Below are 15,088 nucleotides of genomic sequence, written 5' to 3'. Positions count from 1 at the left end.
CAAAAATACACAAAAAAACATTATTGGTTCTTAGAAGTCAAGAAACAGCATCAACTCATAACAATGACATGCCACAAGAACTCCAGCTTTGTTACAGACAACTGAGGATAGACTGAAACCCATTTTACACGTACCTGAGAGAGTAACTTCTCCAAAGTGAAGCTTGCCTGATTTCCACAGCAATACACAATACTGACTTTTTTGTTAACTAAGTGTCCTTTTGTCAACAATTCTCAGCCAGAATTCATTAAACATTTAAAAAGAAAGCATATATGCTACGTAATGTACTGTGTGTACAGTGAAAATGCATATTTATTACCTTCCATTTTTAAAACGCTGCATTCAGGGAGCTTGATTTCTTGTATTTAACACACTCAGGGCATAACACAAGAGCAGCTACTCCCCTCGTTTACTGAAAAGCTTTCAATCATGCACCAGACAAGGCTAAGAAACATCCAATAAATCAAAACATCAGAATGGCAAACAAAATCATCTGTTAGCACCATAGCTCTCCTCTAACAGCATGAACTACCACCACGCCAGAACGAACTGATTTACCAACCTAAACGCAAAACACAGTATAATCACTCAGCAGGGCAACAAGGAATAACAGAAGGAAATTCAGGACTTCATTTTCTTCCCTCATAAAGATCACGAGAAAAAATTCAAGTATGTTTGGATTTAAACACCTTGCCTGATTACAGCATTGTTTACACAGAGCATTTGCTTCAAAACCTGAGAGGACAAAAAGTTTTCATCAGAAAACCTGATGCTGTGCAGAAGTGATATACCAGCATCTATGAAGAGTCTGTACCACTATTAATAGCATAGACTGCTATTCATTTATCTTTTTTAGCTAAAGACATTTATTAAAGGAATAGAAAGGTATAACTTCTGGTCTTTGTTGCTTCTTTTAATGATGTTTCTCTATGAGACAGTAGACTCATGAATGGAATGAAATACCCTGATAGGGATCAATGCTGACTAAAAGACACAGTAAGATCAAAATGCATTTTCTAGACTGCCCTCCAGAAAACTCACTAGTACCTGTTTTTAAGTTGAGCATTAAATAAATGTTTCTCATACATTACTACCTTGAGTATTTCAGAGCCGTCCAATATAATTTATACTCATGTAGCAACGGAAATTTGATGTAATTGAGAAACTGGTATCCAAAAAATAATGATCATTCCAGCTCTCCAAGAAGAACAAGAAGGGTACGGATCCTAAAGGCCAGCAAAACCTGGGCCTTAACGGAGCTGTCTATGAGAAGGAAGAGCAGGTGATAAACCCAGAAGACCATGCACATTCCAGAACATGAGCAGAGCACTTCTTCCACGTGAGGACGATTCTGAGCACTGTCAACATGTGCACACAGACCACATGTAAAATGTCAAACAAAAGCCATGCTATATGGTCCACCAAGAACATCAAGTTTATAGTGAAATTTATTGTTCTGCTTCCTAATACAATAAGCTACAAGGTACATACAGTATAAAACGAGAACAGCCACAAAGCAAAGGTGATAAACATTCTGTGATGGTACAGTGAAGGTAATGTCTGTCTAACCCTTCCATTTTATTCCACAAACAGCAGCTAAAACTACTGGCCCTCCCCCTCCCTCCCCTCCAAAAATATTAAAAAGTAAACTGTCTCTCTCACTTAGGAGCAGTGGGATGCGCTGTTTTTTTTGAGGGCACTGGTTATCTGCCAATATCTCAAGAAAAACTGATGAAATTAAAGTAACGAAGACAAACTGTGAAGGTGGGAGTGACATGACCCATGCAAGATGCTCATGACACCTTGGTTCACCTCTCCTCAGAGCAAATGGCCTGTAAAGAAAGCAAAATTTTGTTACACCAAGTGGAACAGCAATGAATGTGGTCAGTGTTAAGATACAGCAAGGCAAATCTGAACTAGACAGGACAGGACTTGACTTAGGCACACAGCTAAACTACTCTTCTAATGAAAACATAATCTTCCTGCTATTAAGGTTTGGAGATTGATAGCTGACAATCCTTTTATGTTTAGGCGCTGTACAAGAGGGTGCAGATTGACATGGCCACAGCTGACATCTACTATAATCAATAATCTTGTCTGGGAGAACTCTAACAATGACATGAACTACAACCTCAGCTCTTAAAAAAACCCCTAAAACCCACCAAGGCTATGAACAAGCAAGAAGACTGAATACTTACCTTAAAGGCACAAAATTCATTTAACCATTTTTTCATATATACTTGGTGCGGTTGAGTGCTCTCTCAGCAAGATGACCGCTTTCATCTGTTATCTTCTCCCAATCTGTTTGTCCAACAACAAAACCAATGGCTCTTTTCCTGTCTGCATCTTTTTTTTCTTCTAGATCTGCCCACCGCACCTATGAAGAACAGACTATCAGTAGGACAATCTCTTAAGAAATCCTGAGACAAGACTAGGTTTTCCACTGCAGATAAGAGTACAAGAATTCTAATTTGTACTCATTTTCCTTCAAACAGTTAAGTATTGTTTTCCAGTGGGTAAAGGTGGAAACTACACCAGTAACATTATTGTTAATTGAGTATCCCAGGTGTTCCATGGAGTAGAAGAAAGGTACAGTGAATTAGTCTTTTTGATTTCAATACTATAATTCTGAGAGCTGAAGTGTAATTATTACAATTATTTCTTTGTTCAAAGCAATGCTTTCTGCAAGGAAGAATGACTGAAGATTCATTTAGCATTTGCATCTTCTGTACAACCTGTCTTTCAATTGCACAATGGAAACATCTAGAAGACAACCATAAAACTACGGAAGAACAGTGTTAAAAGAGCAACTCGGCAATGAATGAGGGACAGCTTTCTTCTCTATCTCCTACGATACATTTCTTTACACTAAACTTCTTTCTTTACACTAAACTCCTTCATTCATATGTTATTTCTCATTTTTTTAGAGCCGCAGCCATCTCCTCTGTGGCTCTTCATGATAATGCAGATCACTTGCATGCATTCTGTTCAAACACATGCGGCCACTCCTTCACCCACAAAGCCATGCACCAATGGGAGGGAATGCAACAAGGAGAAGCAGTGAGGAAGGTACGTATGATGAAGGGCTAAGGTGCAGACACTCAACTGGAACACACTGTTGCAGGACAAGAAAAAACAGTAAGTGCAGGAGATCTTCCTTGACATCCTGATTAGTCCCATGCCAATTTGTTACTTGTTATTTGTTACAGCCTTACCACCTTTCTGCCAGCACTCTCCTATTCTACAGCCTACCTGGATTTCTCCAGGCATTCCTGCTGATAAGCAATGTCTGCTTTCCTCCACCATTACTTCCTCTGCCTTAGCACCTCCGTTTTTCCCATGTGCACTGTCCAGTACTACCTATGTTTTCTATTACACATTACAGGACAATAAAAAAGCCCAAACATGGGCAGCGAACTTGAATTACTTCTAGTGGCAAAATGCTGCTCTATTTTAGAGGAAAAAAAATAAATAAAAAAAAATGTACTACCTTTTCCTATTATGTCTCTTTCATCTTCCTCTGTTTTTCCTTTTTTTTTTCACAATGATATTTGAAGACGTAATATTTTGTGTTCAGAACAGAAGTACATATAAAGTGGTTGAAGCCAACTTCTAACACGCCATCTCCCAAGCTTTGTGAAGGAGGTAACATCTACAAGACTTAATTACTTTAAAACCTACATAGCTGATACTTTCTTCAGTTGAAGAGCAACATACTGTGCCTACTTATTACAAAACACACAAAAACTTAATAAAAATCATCATTTTGTCTTAGAATCTGCTCTGTATATTACACCTTCATCACAAAACGTACAGCATATGAAGGACTCTACAGGTTGCTCTGAAGCAAAGTGTGTCATCTTCCCTAGCAAGAAATGGGATGTGATTCCATTCCCTCTCCATCTCAAATTATTTACAACTCCTCACTTCCTTGTAGTTAATCTGTTTACCTCTGGAAGACCTTACTCTCAAGAATATTCTCTTACAGAATCTAAGGCAGCAGCAAAACGAAAAGTGACTCAGTGAAACTGCCATATTGATATATCCTGAATGACCTGATAAAAACCCTTTTCCACAAAGACTGCTAAGTGATCATATACAGACAGTAAGTAATTTGAAATTTTATTACCCTTTTCTTTCCAGGTTCAGAAGCACGTGTATCATAGTCATCCGGAAGCTGTAGATAATCTTCCATTCTGCTGGCAATTGCTTCCCAATCACGTTTCCTTTTAGTGCCAGTCCGCAAACCATCCAGCTTGTCTGAGAACAAACACAGAGCCTCAGAGTTAAAGGAGATTTTTTTCTATTATTCACACAAACAAGACGAAAGTGGAACACTTTTCAAAAGAATGAGCAGCAGAACTTGTATATCCAGCTTGTCTTGACAGGTGGAATGATGAGAGTTGAAATAAACTAGAGAAGACTCAACACCATTTTCAAGTTTTATTGATATTTCACATTAAATGTGCGGCAGTAACACTCAGTCTCATTATTTGCATGAGAGAGAAAAGCTTGCTTCTGGATGTTCACACTGTACGGAGTCTGTCCTTACAGGTACAACATAGCCACCGATAGCTAGGAACCATAGATCCACCTTTCTGTATTTGAACACAATACTAAAGCTGTAGCAGTTTTCCCAAATTTGGGGTTTAATACTGTGTCAAACATGGCATACATGCAGTATCAGGGAACAAGTGACGATCATATGATTTAATGCTGTAACAAGTTTTTGAGATACTGGCTTTGCTAAACAAAAACCTCCTTGGAAACCTTGATTCTCCCCCCTCCCCTCTTTCTTATTCTCTCCACACAATGAAAAACACACTCAAAAAAAAAAAAATCATCCAGGACTGGAAAAAATAATCTTAGAATCTTTTGTTTCCTGGTGTAAGAGGTCAGTCATGAATAGCTGAGCAGTACATTTGTCCAACAGTCATCATTGTCTTCCTTTTCTCATTGAACCGATAAGGCATGAGGAGAAACAATTCCATTCCTAGGTTCTAAAATTTTGTTCCTCTTTGGACACTTATTTTCAGTGAAAAAACAACACCTTCTTGAAATTACGCGGCAAACTGCTTTTGGAAAGGAGATGAAGTATTCACTGTAAGATTACAAACAACAAAGCATGAAAATGAAAAACGGCTTTACAAGTCAGAGAAAATCCTAGGATTTCTGTCGATGTACCATTTTATAAGTCAACAATTTGAGTATATGTAGAAAGAATACTAAGCTTGGCAGTTACGTTCTGTAAACCATTACCACTGATGACAATTAACATTGCTCCAGAAGTCACTGATGTAATAATATTCCCCCACAAAAGGCCTCAGGAATAAAGCAAAGCAGTGTATTTTCTGAACAGAAGAGGATGCTCAAAGGTATGCATCTAAAAAAGCTCAATTCAGAGATGCGTTTTTCTACTTAATATGTGGGAAAAAAGAGTAACAACCTTGCCTGTGAGGCAACGACGATGTAGACATGCTAGCATAATTTAAATACCATAAACTAAGGAAGTAATTTCTCCCTCACACAACTCTAAAATTTTAAGACTCCACCCTTTGCCCCTTTTTCCTGTAACAGATACAGATTTTTTTTCTAAGAAGACATTTTAAACCGCTTCTGCCTTTTAAAAAACCCCAACATTTAAGAAAACTGTGCAGAATATTTGTATCTGTGATATGATATCTCATTACATGATTCAATTAAAGGCTTTCTGCTCTAAGCAAATCTGCCAAGTTTGAAGCTCAATCACTCAGAAAGACGGCACTCCTAGAAGATAAACTGATCATACAATATTCCTCTGTGACTCCAGCTTGTAATGTACATGCACTATTCCTCAGTATTACCCTCAGATCAATCGGCATAGATCACTCGGAGCATAAGGGTTTCCAGAAAAAGTAACATTGAAAAGATAGGCAACAAATGCATTGAGGAGCATTAACGAACACAGAGACCTGAAACTTCAGGAGCTCTCCATTGGCAAGTATCTGTACAACAGGGCAACATGCTATGATGCGTTCCCATCATCAAGAACTGCGCAACTCTCAAACGTCAATTCAGGAGTTCAGGAGGTATTCAGAGTACGATGTTCCCCTCTGCCCCTTTTTGTCACTGCTACACAGAACTTATTTTAAAATGTGATCTCCTTCCATGTTTAAAGATTGCCTTTCCAGAGGCATCTGCTTCCACCCATACTATTGTGGTTCAAGGTTTGTATGCCTTGCAGTAGACACACTACAGAAACATCAAAAGCCTACTACAAAGCATTATTTCAGAATAGTCTTTTCTGAAAATGAGACAAGGAAGGTGTCATTTTGTAACAATGGTGCTCATGAATATTTATGGCAGATAATTATTTAGTGTTAAGCCACCAAACATCATTTTACCATTTCAATTTTAAAACCAATGAAGCATCAGCGTTTCTGAAAACCAGCAGAATTTAACAACTCACCTTTGGAATTTTAATAATAAAGAATGTAACTGACTTAACGAGCTCCTTCAAAAACGAGAGGAATCAATCAGCTAAATTTTTTGCTCTTCTTGCACAAAAGTCACCAAGTTTTATGTGAAACATTATTTGCATTCCAGAGCAAATTTTACAATGGTATCAGAACTTGATCTATGCCACAGCTCATTTCTCCTATTCTGAAAGTTTGTAGAACTTGTCACTAAGCTGCACCTTGAAACAGAGTATTAGGCTAAGCACTTGGAATATAGTCAAATTTTTAAAATGCGAGTCCATTTCTGTAAATTTAAATACAAGAACTGATGTGCACTATGCCCTGAGACAGACCAGTGATTTACAGACCAGGTTTAGAATAAAAACATGTCTGTGCAGCCACAACACATAAGGAAACGATATACCACACACACACTCGGAGGAATGCATCACCCCTGCCAAAGAAAATCTGAACTAAAGCAAGAGCTCCGGGGTGTACAGTATGGTGACTACCGTAAGTCAGCATTGCAGCTGAAGAACTGAAAATTTGCAGACCTTTTCTGAAGCTTATTACAATCAGTAAGATCTTATTGTGCTTTCCTGTAACAACATCTACACAGAAAGAAAATAAAAAGGCAAAACAAGACTTAGAGTTGTTTTTGGATTCTGCACTTGTATCATCTCTGCAAATCTGTGCTCTCTGGAACTAAAGCAATAGACTTAATGGCAAGGCCAGTTCCCAAGAAATAACTCGACTCTGGAATAACAAATGCATACCACAGTTTACATGCCTTTCAGGAAATAATTGTAATTGGTCATCTACAACAAAGCCTTATTGTGAATTAAATATAATAATTCTTACTCACAAACTGCAAGTGCTTATAATGCATACCTTGAGCTAAAAGTTGCCTGCCCTTGCAGAGCAATTTTTTGAAGAAACAGCATTCATTACACAGGAACACACCTGGCTCTTTTAAAATGCATCTTCTGTCAGAATTTACTTTTAATCTATAGTTCTATATATTTATAAAAATTAATCTAGAGGGTAACTATAAAAATAAAATTGTGAACGACAGATTTAATAAAAAGACCTTATCAGGGCCTGTATCTGTGTCTTGGCAGCATGCTCACATCCAGTTGGTTAATGGATTTTGATTGTCAAAGGATTATTGCAACAGCCTTGCAAGTAACTTACTTTAGCAAAAATTCACTCTGCTGCTTGCTCCCCATTTTACATTTAAGTGGAAACCACATAAAAATCCTGCCTTTTATTATTATATGTGGTTTTCATATGGAAAAAAACGCAACACAGTTCTTTACTTATTAGCAGTATTTCATCATGAGAGAGGTAAATTTCGAAAGCTATCTGTAAATTTCTGCTGCAGTCACAGTCTCCCCATTGTTAGAAACTACACATAAAACTTAAAATCTTTTTAGAACACATCTGAATTCCTGTTATATTTGTACAGTGGATGGGATGACTTAAGGTTTACCATATGCAGTGCAACACATCTGTTCCTACTACTCAGTATTTAAAGGAGTCTATGTTATTTGGAATACAACACAATGTATCAGAGCAGTTTTCCAGTATTGTGATTTCATACAAAATTGGAGGGATGAGGGGTGTGTGAGGGGGAATCATTATAAACTTAAGAAATAATCTTAAGATATTAAAACAATCAACACTTAAAACAAGAATGCAGAGCAATCCTGAATTAATTCCTAGCTGTTTGATATACTGAATCATTGAGTACAAGGTTCCTCCAGTTGTAATGCAGGTGCCACAATGTCAATGTATCCCACAAATATTTAAATGACTTAAAAGAGAGCACAGCAGCAGAAGAGATGGTGCAATTACGCAGCTAACAGTAAAAGATGAAAGGCTGCTGTATGCAAGCCAGAACTTCTGATGATATTTCTATGGTGCAGTTATGATTTTGGTTATTGAAAGTAGTGATAGGCAGTGCTGTACCACACATGCAGAAACAAACCTCAAAATGTTAAGGCATGCTGCATCCTATTCAGATGTTTGTTACTTCTCATAGACAAGACAGAAAATAACAGTTTTAATCAGATTTAATTTTAATTGGGAAAATCTTCACTTGGAATCATTACTGTTCAGAGAAACAAACAAACAAACAAAACCCCAAACCTAACCTGATCATACTGACTAGAAACCCTTTTCCTTGTGTACACCTTCCACCACAGCCACGGTTCATGCACTTCTGCCTGAAAGCCACTTTCGACTTTGACAGAATCCTATAATAGCATAAGTGTTTAACACAACCAGCAACACTAATCAGAGCGAAAACTGCAGCAAAAATAGTGCCCTTGTGCTCCTGGGAAGTCCATTTTGCATCCTCCTAAGAAGAATTCTAGTACCTGGAACTGAAAAGCGTAACAAAGTTTAACTTTTCAATACCAAGACCTAATCATTCAGAACCAACTTCAAAGCACTAGTTTGTCCTCACACCCATCAATTTTGCAGAGTGAGAAACATCTTCAATACATGTCTTCAAGAGTAAAAAGTTGCTGACGACATTTAGGCTTGAAAAAAGGGATGCAGTATGGACAGGAATGCAGTGCAATGTAAGTTGACTTTGTATTTCATAATACAGAAGAGATGAACAAAGAATAGAAATACTACTTTTTTAAGACAAAGTACTTTCCTTGAAAAATGGAAGAACATTGAGTATATAAACCAGCAATGGTTAGAAAGTCATAATTCCTTTTCCTCTGGCAGAAGACAAATCCCTTTTCTGTATAGATGCTTTTTCATTTTCAAACGCATATATGAGATCAACACATTTATTTGTCTTTGATAAGGAGGCACAATAAAAAACAAAAATTCAGGTTTTGCAAACATCATCAGATACCAACTAGAAGAAACAGGAAAAAAATAAATACCCACCTAGCTTTGCCTCAGAAGTGTCCATCTCCCATTTGCTTTTCGGAATGTAACCCTAAATCATACACAGAGAGAAGCTCGGAGGATTAGAGAGAGACACACATGCACATCACTTTTGAACTGGAAACAGCATTATAATGGGACCTTAAGGTATTTCTTTCTGTAAGGCACAATTCTTGTTATCAGATGAAGGAAACAAATTACTCAGTATTTCAGAACTTCTGCATCCACTTCCCATTCAATGATTTTAGCAGCCCTTGCAAATCATTGAAAAAGTGCTGCCCTCTGCAAACAGAGAACTCTGGAATGAGTCTAACAGACACCAATGGCGCTGGGTGCACAGTTACTATATGATATTATCCCAGGTGGCAAAGTTACTGCAACACAACTTATCACGCATAAAGAATATTCAAAGCTCTACAAACGCAAATGAAAAGTTACCATGGTCACCAGTATTTAAGAATATATTCCCAGATCCACTACACACAAGCTTCACTGAATCCTTTTGAAGGGACATGCTGAATTCCTGTATCAGTGGTTAGCCCACAACTACACAATATATATTTTTTTAATTAGTTTAAATAAGAGTATCTGCTGAAACACTAAGATTTAATTATTATTTTCTATTTCAAAATAACCCTCTTAGTTCAGTGATTCTTTTAAAACACTTTTCCCCTACAAATAATGTCATCATGGTCTTTAGGCAGTTTATTCCTTGTCGATTAGCATAACGATATTAAACTTGGCAAAAAGGTATTTATTTAAGACAGGTTCTTGTTACGTTCCAATTTTATATCCTTGGACAAGTAAATCCTTACTGAGCAACCCCGTATAACTCATTTTAGCTGTTCAAATTTGGTATAAAAGAATGTTTCTCTACAATCACATAAAAAGCTCAGTGTAATGAAATGAAATTCTTGTCAGAATTTCATTATTTTGAGAATGTTTTATAATAGAGGGTAAAAAACTACTCTAGAAAATTTCAACAAGAAAACAAACAATCCACAGACCAGCTTTATTACACTAACTTCTTTTCTGCTCTATTTATTTGCCTCCACTGTGGTAAATAAACACGTGTGCTTGTTAATCCTAAATCAGAGTGTACTGTTCCAGACAGCCTCACTGCTTGAGATTATGTTCAGCATTACTTTTACAAAATCCTTGAAAGACCTTTTTTCTATCAAGCATATATCAGTGATTCGAGATTATCAATCTCTGTATTTTATTGGTTTTAATCAAGTTTGTAATTAATACAAAGATGGTTTGTGCTGTAATATTTCCTTGTAATAAATAAAAAACCTTCATGTATATATGTATATCTATACATTTAAACCAAGTTGCCCATTAAAATTTGCCCAGAAATTTTACACCACAGCTAGAAGCCTGTATTGAAGAAAGTTATGTGTGATACACTGGTGAGAACACTAAGTTAAATGCATCAATAATTCATACCATCAAGCACAGAAAAGCAAGAACTGTCTGAATGCTAGAAGCAACACCATGGGAGTTGATAATAGCAAGAAGAGTGACTTTGATGGTGTGAAATGGCCTACTGTGTGCTGAATCTGTAAAATTCTGGTCCTCAGATAGGATAAGAAAAAATTCAGACTTCATCCTTTGGTACAAGACTCCAATAAACAGGAAGTAACCAAAAATGCCTGAGATGAGCAAAGTCCTTTTTGTTGATTGAAATTTACTATTCCTCAGGAATGGCAGTTTAGAAAGCAGCTGAAATACCTGGTTGTGAGAACCAAGGTTTGACACATTCAACTCATCATGCATTGACCAGCTGCAGCTCCAGGACATACCAAGAATCCTTTGGAAGCCTTCCATAGCCTTTTAGATACATACCTAAAAACCATCAGCCTTCAGGGCAATTCTCTAACCATCATTTATCCAAGAAACCTAATCCCTCATCTTGGAAACACCTACTGACAAAGTCAGTGAACCTCGGCAGAGAAAGCATTCTTCTTCATAATTGTTGTCATATATTGTGACAGTTGAGGAGAGCTCTTCAGACATGTGAAAGGAAATAAGCTAAATTTATCTTTGCCCATTCTTCCCATCCCTCACTTAAGTGTAATTCCTCGATAATCTGGAAGACAGAACTACAGTGTACTGCAATTTATAAATGTTTGTAAGAGGCATACTGCTGCACTCCACTGAGAATCCTGTTTGTGGCATATATGCACAGATTAGTAAAAAATTCAGTTAGGAATAACATAATTTAACATTAAAGTTCTCCTAGAGATTTTTAAGGAACAAGTGACTGGAAATGTTTGCATTAAGATTGCACTGCTAAGAGTGGTAATGGGTTGGCATTTATAAAACTGAGATTCTCCCTCAGACACATTGACAAACATTTCATTAAAGATGGCTGATGTATTTCCTACCAGTTCACTTTCTTCCTCCTCTGTTGTATCCTTCTTGTCTTCTTCTTTCTGGTCTTCAATATTTGCATCAAAATCCTCCATCTCCACCTGTTCCGAAGCATAAGCACAGACTTACAAGGTGTTGTTTAAGTTCTAAGTATTAACTTTTTAGATTAATATCTAAAATAAATAATAGAATAACTAGAAAATTCCAAGTTCAAATAGAAGAGAGAGGAGAAAAAAAAAAAAAATTCATCTTGGAAAGTATGATGATGCAATATATATGAATATTGTCTCCATTTTGCCTTCCCTCAGAAGCAGGCTCCCTTCTAGCTACAGACTCTCAAACCGTGTGGGAAAATAGCAATTGTTAATTTTCTTCCTTCACATGCATTCTTTGTGCTGCCAGTATACGTAACAGTAAGATACTTCTGCTTCCCACACAGTCACATTTCAAAACCTGGAATCTCAGAAAAGAATCTTAAGCTTGCCATTTACACATTGTTGGAATGGCCCTCCAACATCCCTAACAAGACTTCACCTTTGATATATTTAAATATTACAGCAAAGAATAACAAGCAGAGTTTAGCATAATAAAGAAAATGGATGCTTTAAGATAATACATCTAACCCTGCCCAATTAATATAACACCTTCTGGGATCCACGTCTCTGATGGGGATTCATGTGTATACTGTGGAATACCTAAAACTCTTCAAGTATATACAGTTCTTCATACAGTTAGTAATACCTTGATGCGCAAAGTAAATCCCAAATCTGACCTTCTCTGAGTCTGCTTAAGAGCTGAGCCTTTTGCTGTTCTCTTAAATATTGCCATATTCCAACACATAGAATTTGGATATTCAAAAATAACCTGCTGTCATCATGACAAATTGCAAGAGTAAACTCTCTTCCTAGTTTAGCAGTTCATCAGTTTCTATGGCTATGGCACGAGCTGCTCTGACAGCTACTTGCAGCTATGGTACATTCATGGTAACATATGATTAACATGCTAATTTATTCCCAGAGCTCCTGAAACATCTGCCAAAGAAGAACGCAACAATACAGAAAAATGACACACCAAAGACGCACATCACAGCAAACTCCAAATGGAATTAAATGGCAGCATACTTCTACAGCAAGTGTCATCTTCTGCTACATGTTATTTCTTCATTCTCTGCTGCAGGTCCGTATTTCTCAAAGCAGGGACCAAGAGGAAGTCAAATCTATTCATTTACTTATTTTATCTAACTACTTCCTCAAATTACGATCCAATTAACCCAGTAACCTGAAAAAGGTACTTTCATCTGAGACAGAAAAGATCCTCTTTTAATTTGTACTAAACGGTTGCTAAGATTAAAGCAGCTTCAACTCTTGCTCAGACGCCTAATCCTGGGCTTCATAAAGGTGATAAAAAAAATAACATGTACCTTCATATTTAGGTAATTAATAGGAATAATGGAATACACTTGTCTGACACACAGATTCTGGCTTTCTACAAAGCCAAGTATAACTGTCTTGTTGCAATCGTACCTCACTGCTCTGTATTTTCTGTATGGTCACATCTACATAATTTATAATTTTAACAAGCACAGAGATTCTCACCTCTTCAATAGCAGCATCCTGCAATAGAGAACGAATGTCAAGACGCATCATATGACGCGGTGCTGCCTCCCAGTGATCAGACATCTAACAAGAAACAAACAAAACTGAAGCATCTCTAAAAATGTAACACGTTCAGTGGACAATTTGGTTTGTGATCATGAAAAAGATGTATCTGTACTTCAGTAATTTCAATCAATCCCATGAAATAACTATGAGATCTTCTTAGAGGAAAAGCCGAATCATTTACATAGTCTAAAGGAGGTCTGCAAACAACAGTGGGCCTGAAAGCACAACAAAACTTATCATTAATCCTGTAACTCCGTATGTATACAGTTACCCTGCTGATATCCTTTAGCTTGCGTCCATGAATATTCCTCTTGGAACATGTCTGGTTATCTGCACTCATTTCAGCTAAGTACACCTAGAGAGAGAAAACCAATATTAGCTCTTTTTTATTTACCTGGTGATATGCTCTGCAATTGTACATTCTAAGAGAGTTAAATTTGTAAATGCAGACTACAGAATTTTTCCTGAACGTGGGAGGGACTCTGCATTCAGAAGTTTAGAAATACCAGAATATGGGTGCTAGCAAGTTCAAATGCTTTTTAGGCTCCATTACCTCAAAACCCTTGGTTTTTGCAGCACTCCAGAACTGTTCAAAGTGTCGCACTCTATCATTGATAGCATCAAGGATTATGAAGGGGAAGAAGCCATCATCCAAGGTCTTTTTGAAAGTTTTAAACATGCTGGTACGATAGGTCTCTTCCATATCAGCTTCATATTCATATTCCATCACCTTTATCAAGGACAAAAACATTTAAGAAAGAGGACACCTATGTTCAACTGCTGAATGTCATAACCACCAAATACACTGGTATGAGAAAAATATCTTTCGGGTCAACTTTTCAGAATACTGCCCTTAGGTTACATTGAACTGTTCTGAAAAACAGGCCACCAACCTCTGCACCCATCCAGAGCCACATACTGTAATTCTTACTGCACCTGTGCTGTTCCAGAATGTCTTATTTCTTTGTCAAGATAAGCAAGCAAATTAAAAGTACCTTCTTTTTCACTTTTTTCCCTGTATCTGGGTCTCTCTCTTCTTTTTCCACTTCAGTAATAAAATAGTCATCCAGGCTGAGCACTCTTGGTGCAGGTCCTCCACACTCTACTTCTTTATCCTGGGAAGAAAGCAAAAAGAAAACATATTATTGTTGAAATACTCCATTACGCTACAGAGGATCTTCAAAACACTTTTGGCATACAGCAGTTCTCTGCTCTACGTTCAAAACAAGAAGAGAACAGTTTTCACCATGCTTGCTAATAGACGAGGGGCCTCACACGCCATATGAAGACATGTGCATGTGAAATTCCAGACAAACAGAAACAAAACAGCAGAGGAATCACACATAGAAAACAAGCAGCACTACACAGTGGGTGGTTGTTTACATACCCTGATGAGTTTTGCCACATGTGTCTTTCCACTGCCAGGCAACCCCCTCATTATGATTACAATCTGAAAAATAGATCATGTTAAGAAGATAGGATACTGTGCTACACTTAACATAATGTTTTTTGCAAAATCTTCCTTCTAGAAAAATATGTGCTCTGGGCTCACACTTTTGCATACGTATCTTGCCCTTCCTTATTTTATATGGTGTGTTGCAAAATCTCTGACTGTGTAAAGCCAAGTCTTTCCTCTGATACATCAAAATCCAAGTGAAGATCTCAGAAGAGTCTAATATATATTACTATCACTCACTAATAGGA

General features: G+C 37.2%; 1 protein-coding gene across 7 annotated transcripts in view; it reads right to left on the bottom strand.

Moving 5' to 3' along the window:
- Window positions 1-1,430: 1,430 nt before the first annotated feature.
- YLPM1 (YLP motif containing 1) overlaps window positions 1,431-15,088 on the bottom strand; it is a 39,522-nt gene continuing 25,864 nt past the window's right edge. For 4 of the 7 annotated variants that reach the window (XM_061367383.1, XM_061367385.1, XM_061367388.1 and 1 more), the window contains 10 exons: window positions 14,772-14,834; window positions 14,380-14,499; window positions 13,938-14,114; window positions 13,656-13,739; window positions 13,319-13,402; window positions 11,738-11,824; window positions 9,348-9,399; window positions 4,130-4,260; window positions 2,199-2,377; window positions 1,431-1,832 (listed from right to left, as the gene is read on the bottom strand). In XM_061367383.1, the coding sequence (XP_061223367.1) occupies window positions 2,231-2,377; window positions 4,130-4,260; window positions 9,348-9,399; window positions 11,738-11,824; window positions 13,319-13,402; window positions 13,656-13,739; window positions 13,938-14,114; window positions 14,380-14,499; window positions 14,772-14,834 (945 nt within the window). In that variant the 3' untranslated portion in view covers window positions 1,431-1,832; window positions 2,199-2,230. The other 3 variants (XM_061367387.1, XM_061367389.1, XM_061367390.1) reach the window with 3 other exon arrangements.

This window comes from Neopsephotus bourkii, unplaced genomic scaffold (genome assembly GCF_033783945.1).
Source record: "Neopsephotus bourkii isolate Nb327-2 ecotype Australia unplaced genomic scaffold, CSIRO-AGI_Nbou_v1 NB_1376, whole genome shotgun sequence".
NCBI classification, from domain to species: domain Eukaryota; kingdom Metazoa; phylum Chordata; class Aves; order Psittaciformes; family Psittacidae; genus Neopsephotus; species Neopsephotus bourkii.
The sequence above is the reverse complement of the archived record's forward strand: the minus strand, read 5'-3'. Positions and strand labels throughout refer to the sequence as shown.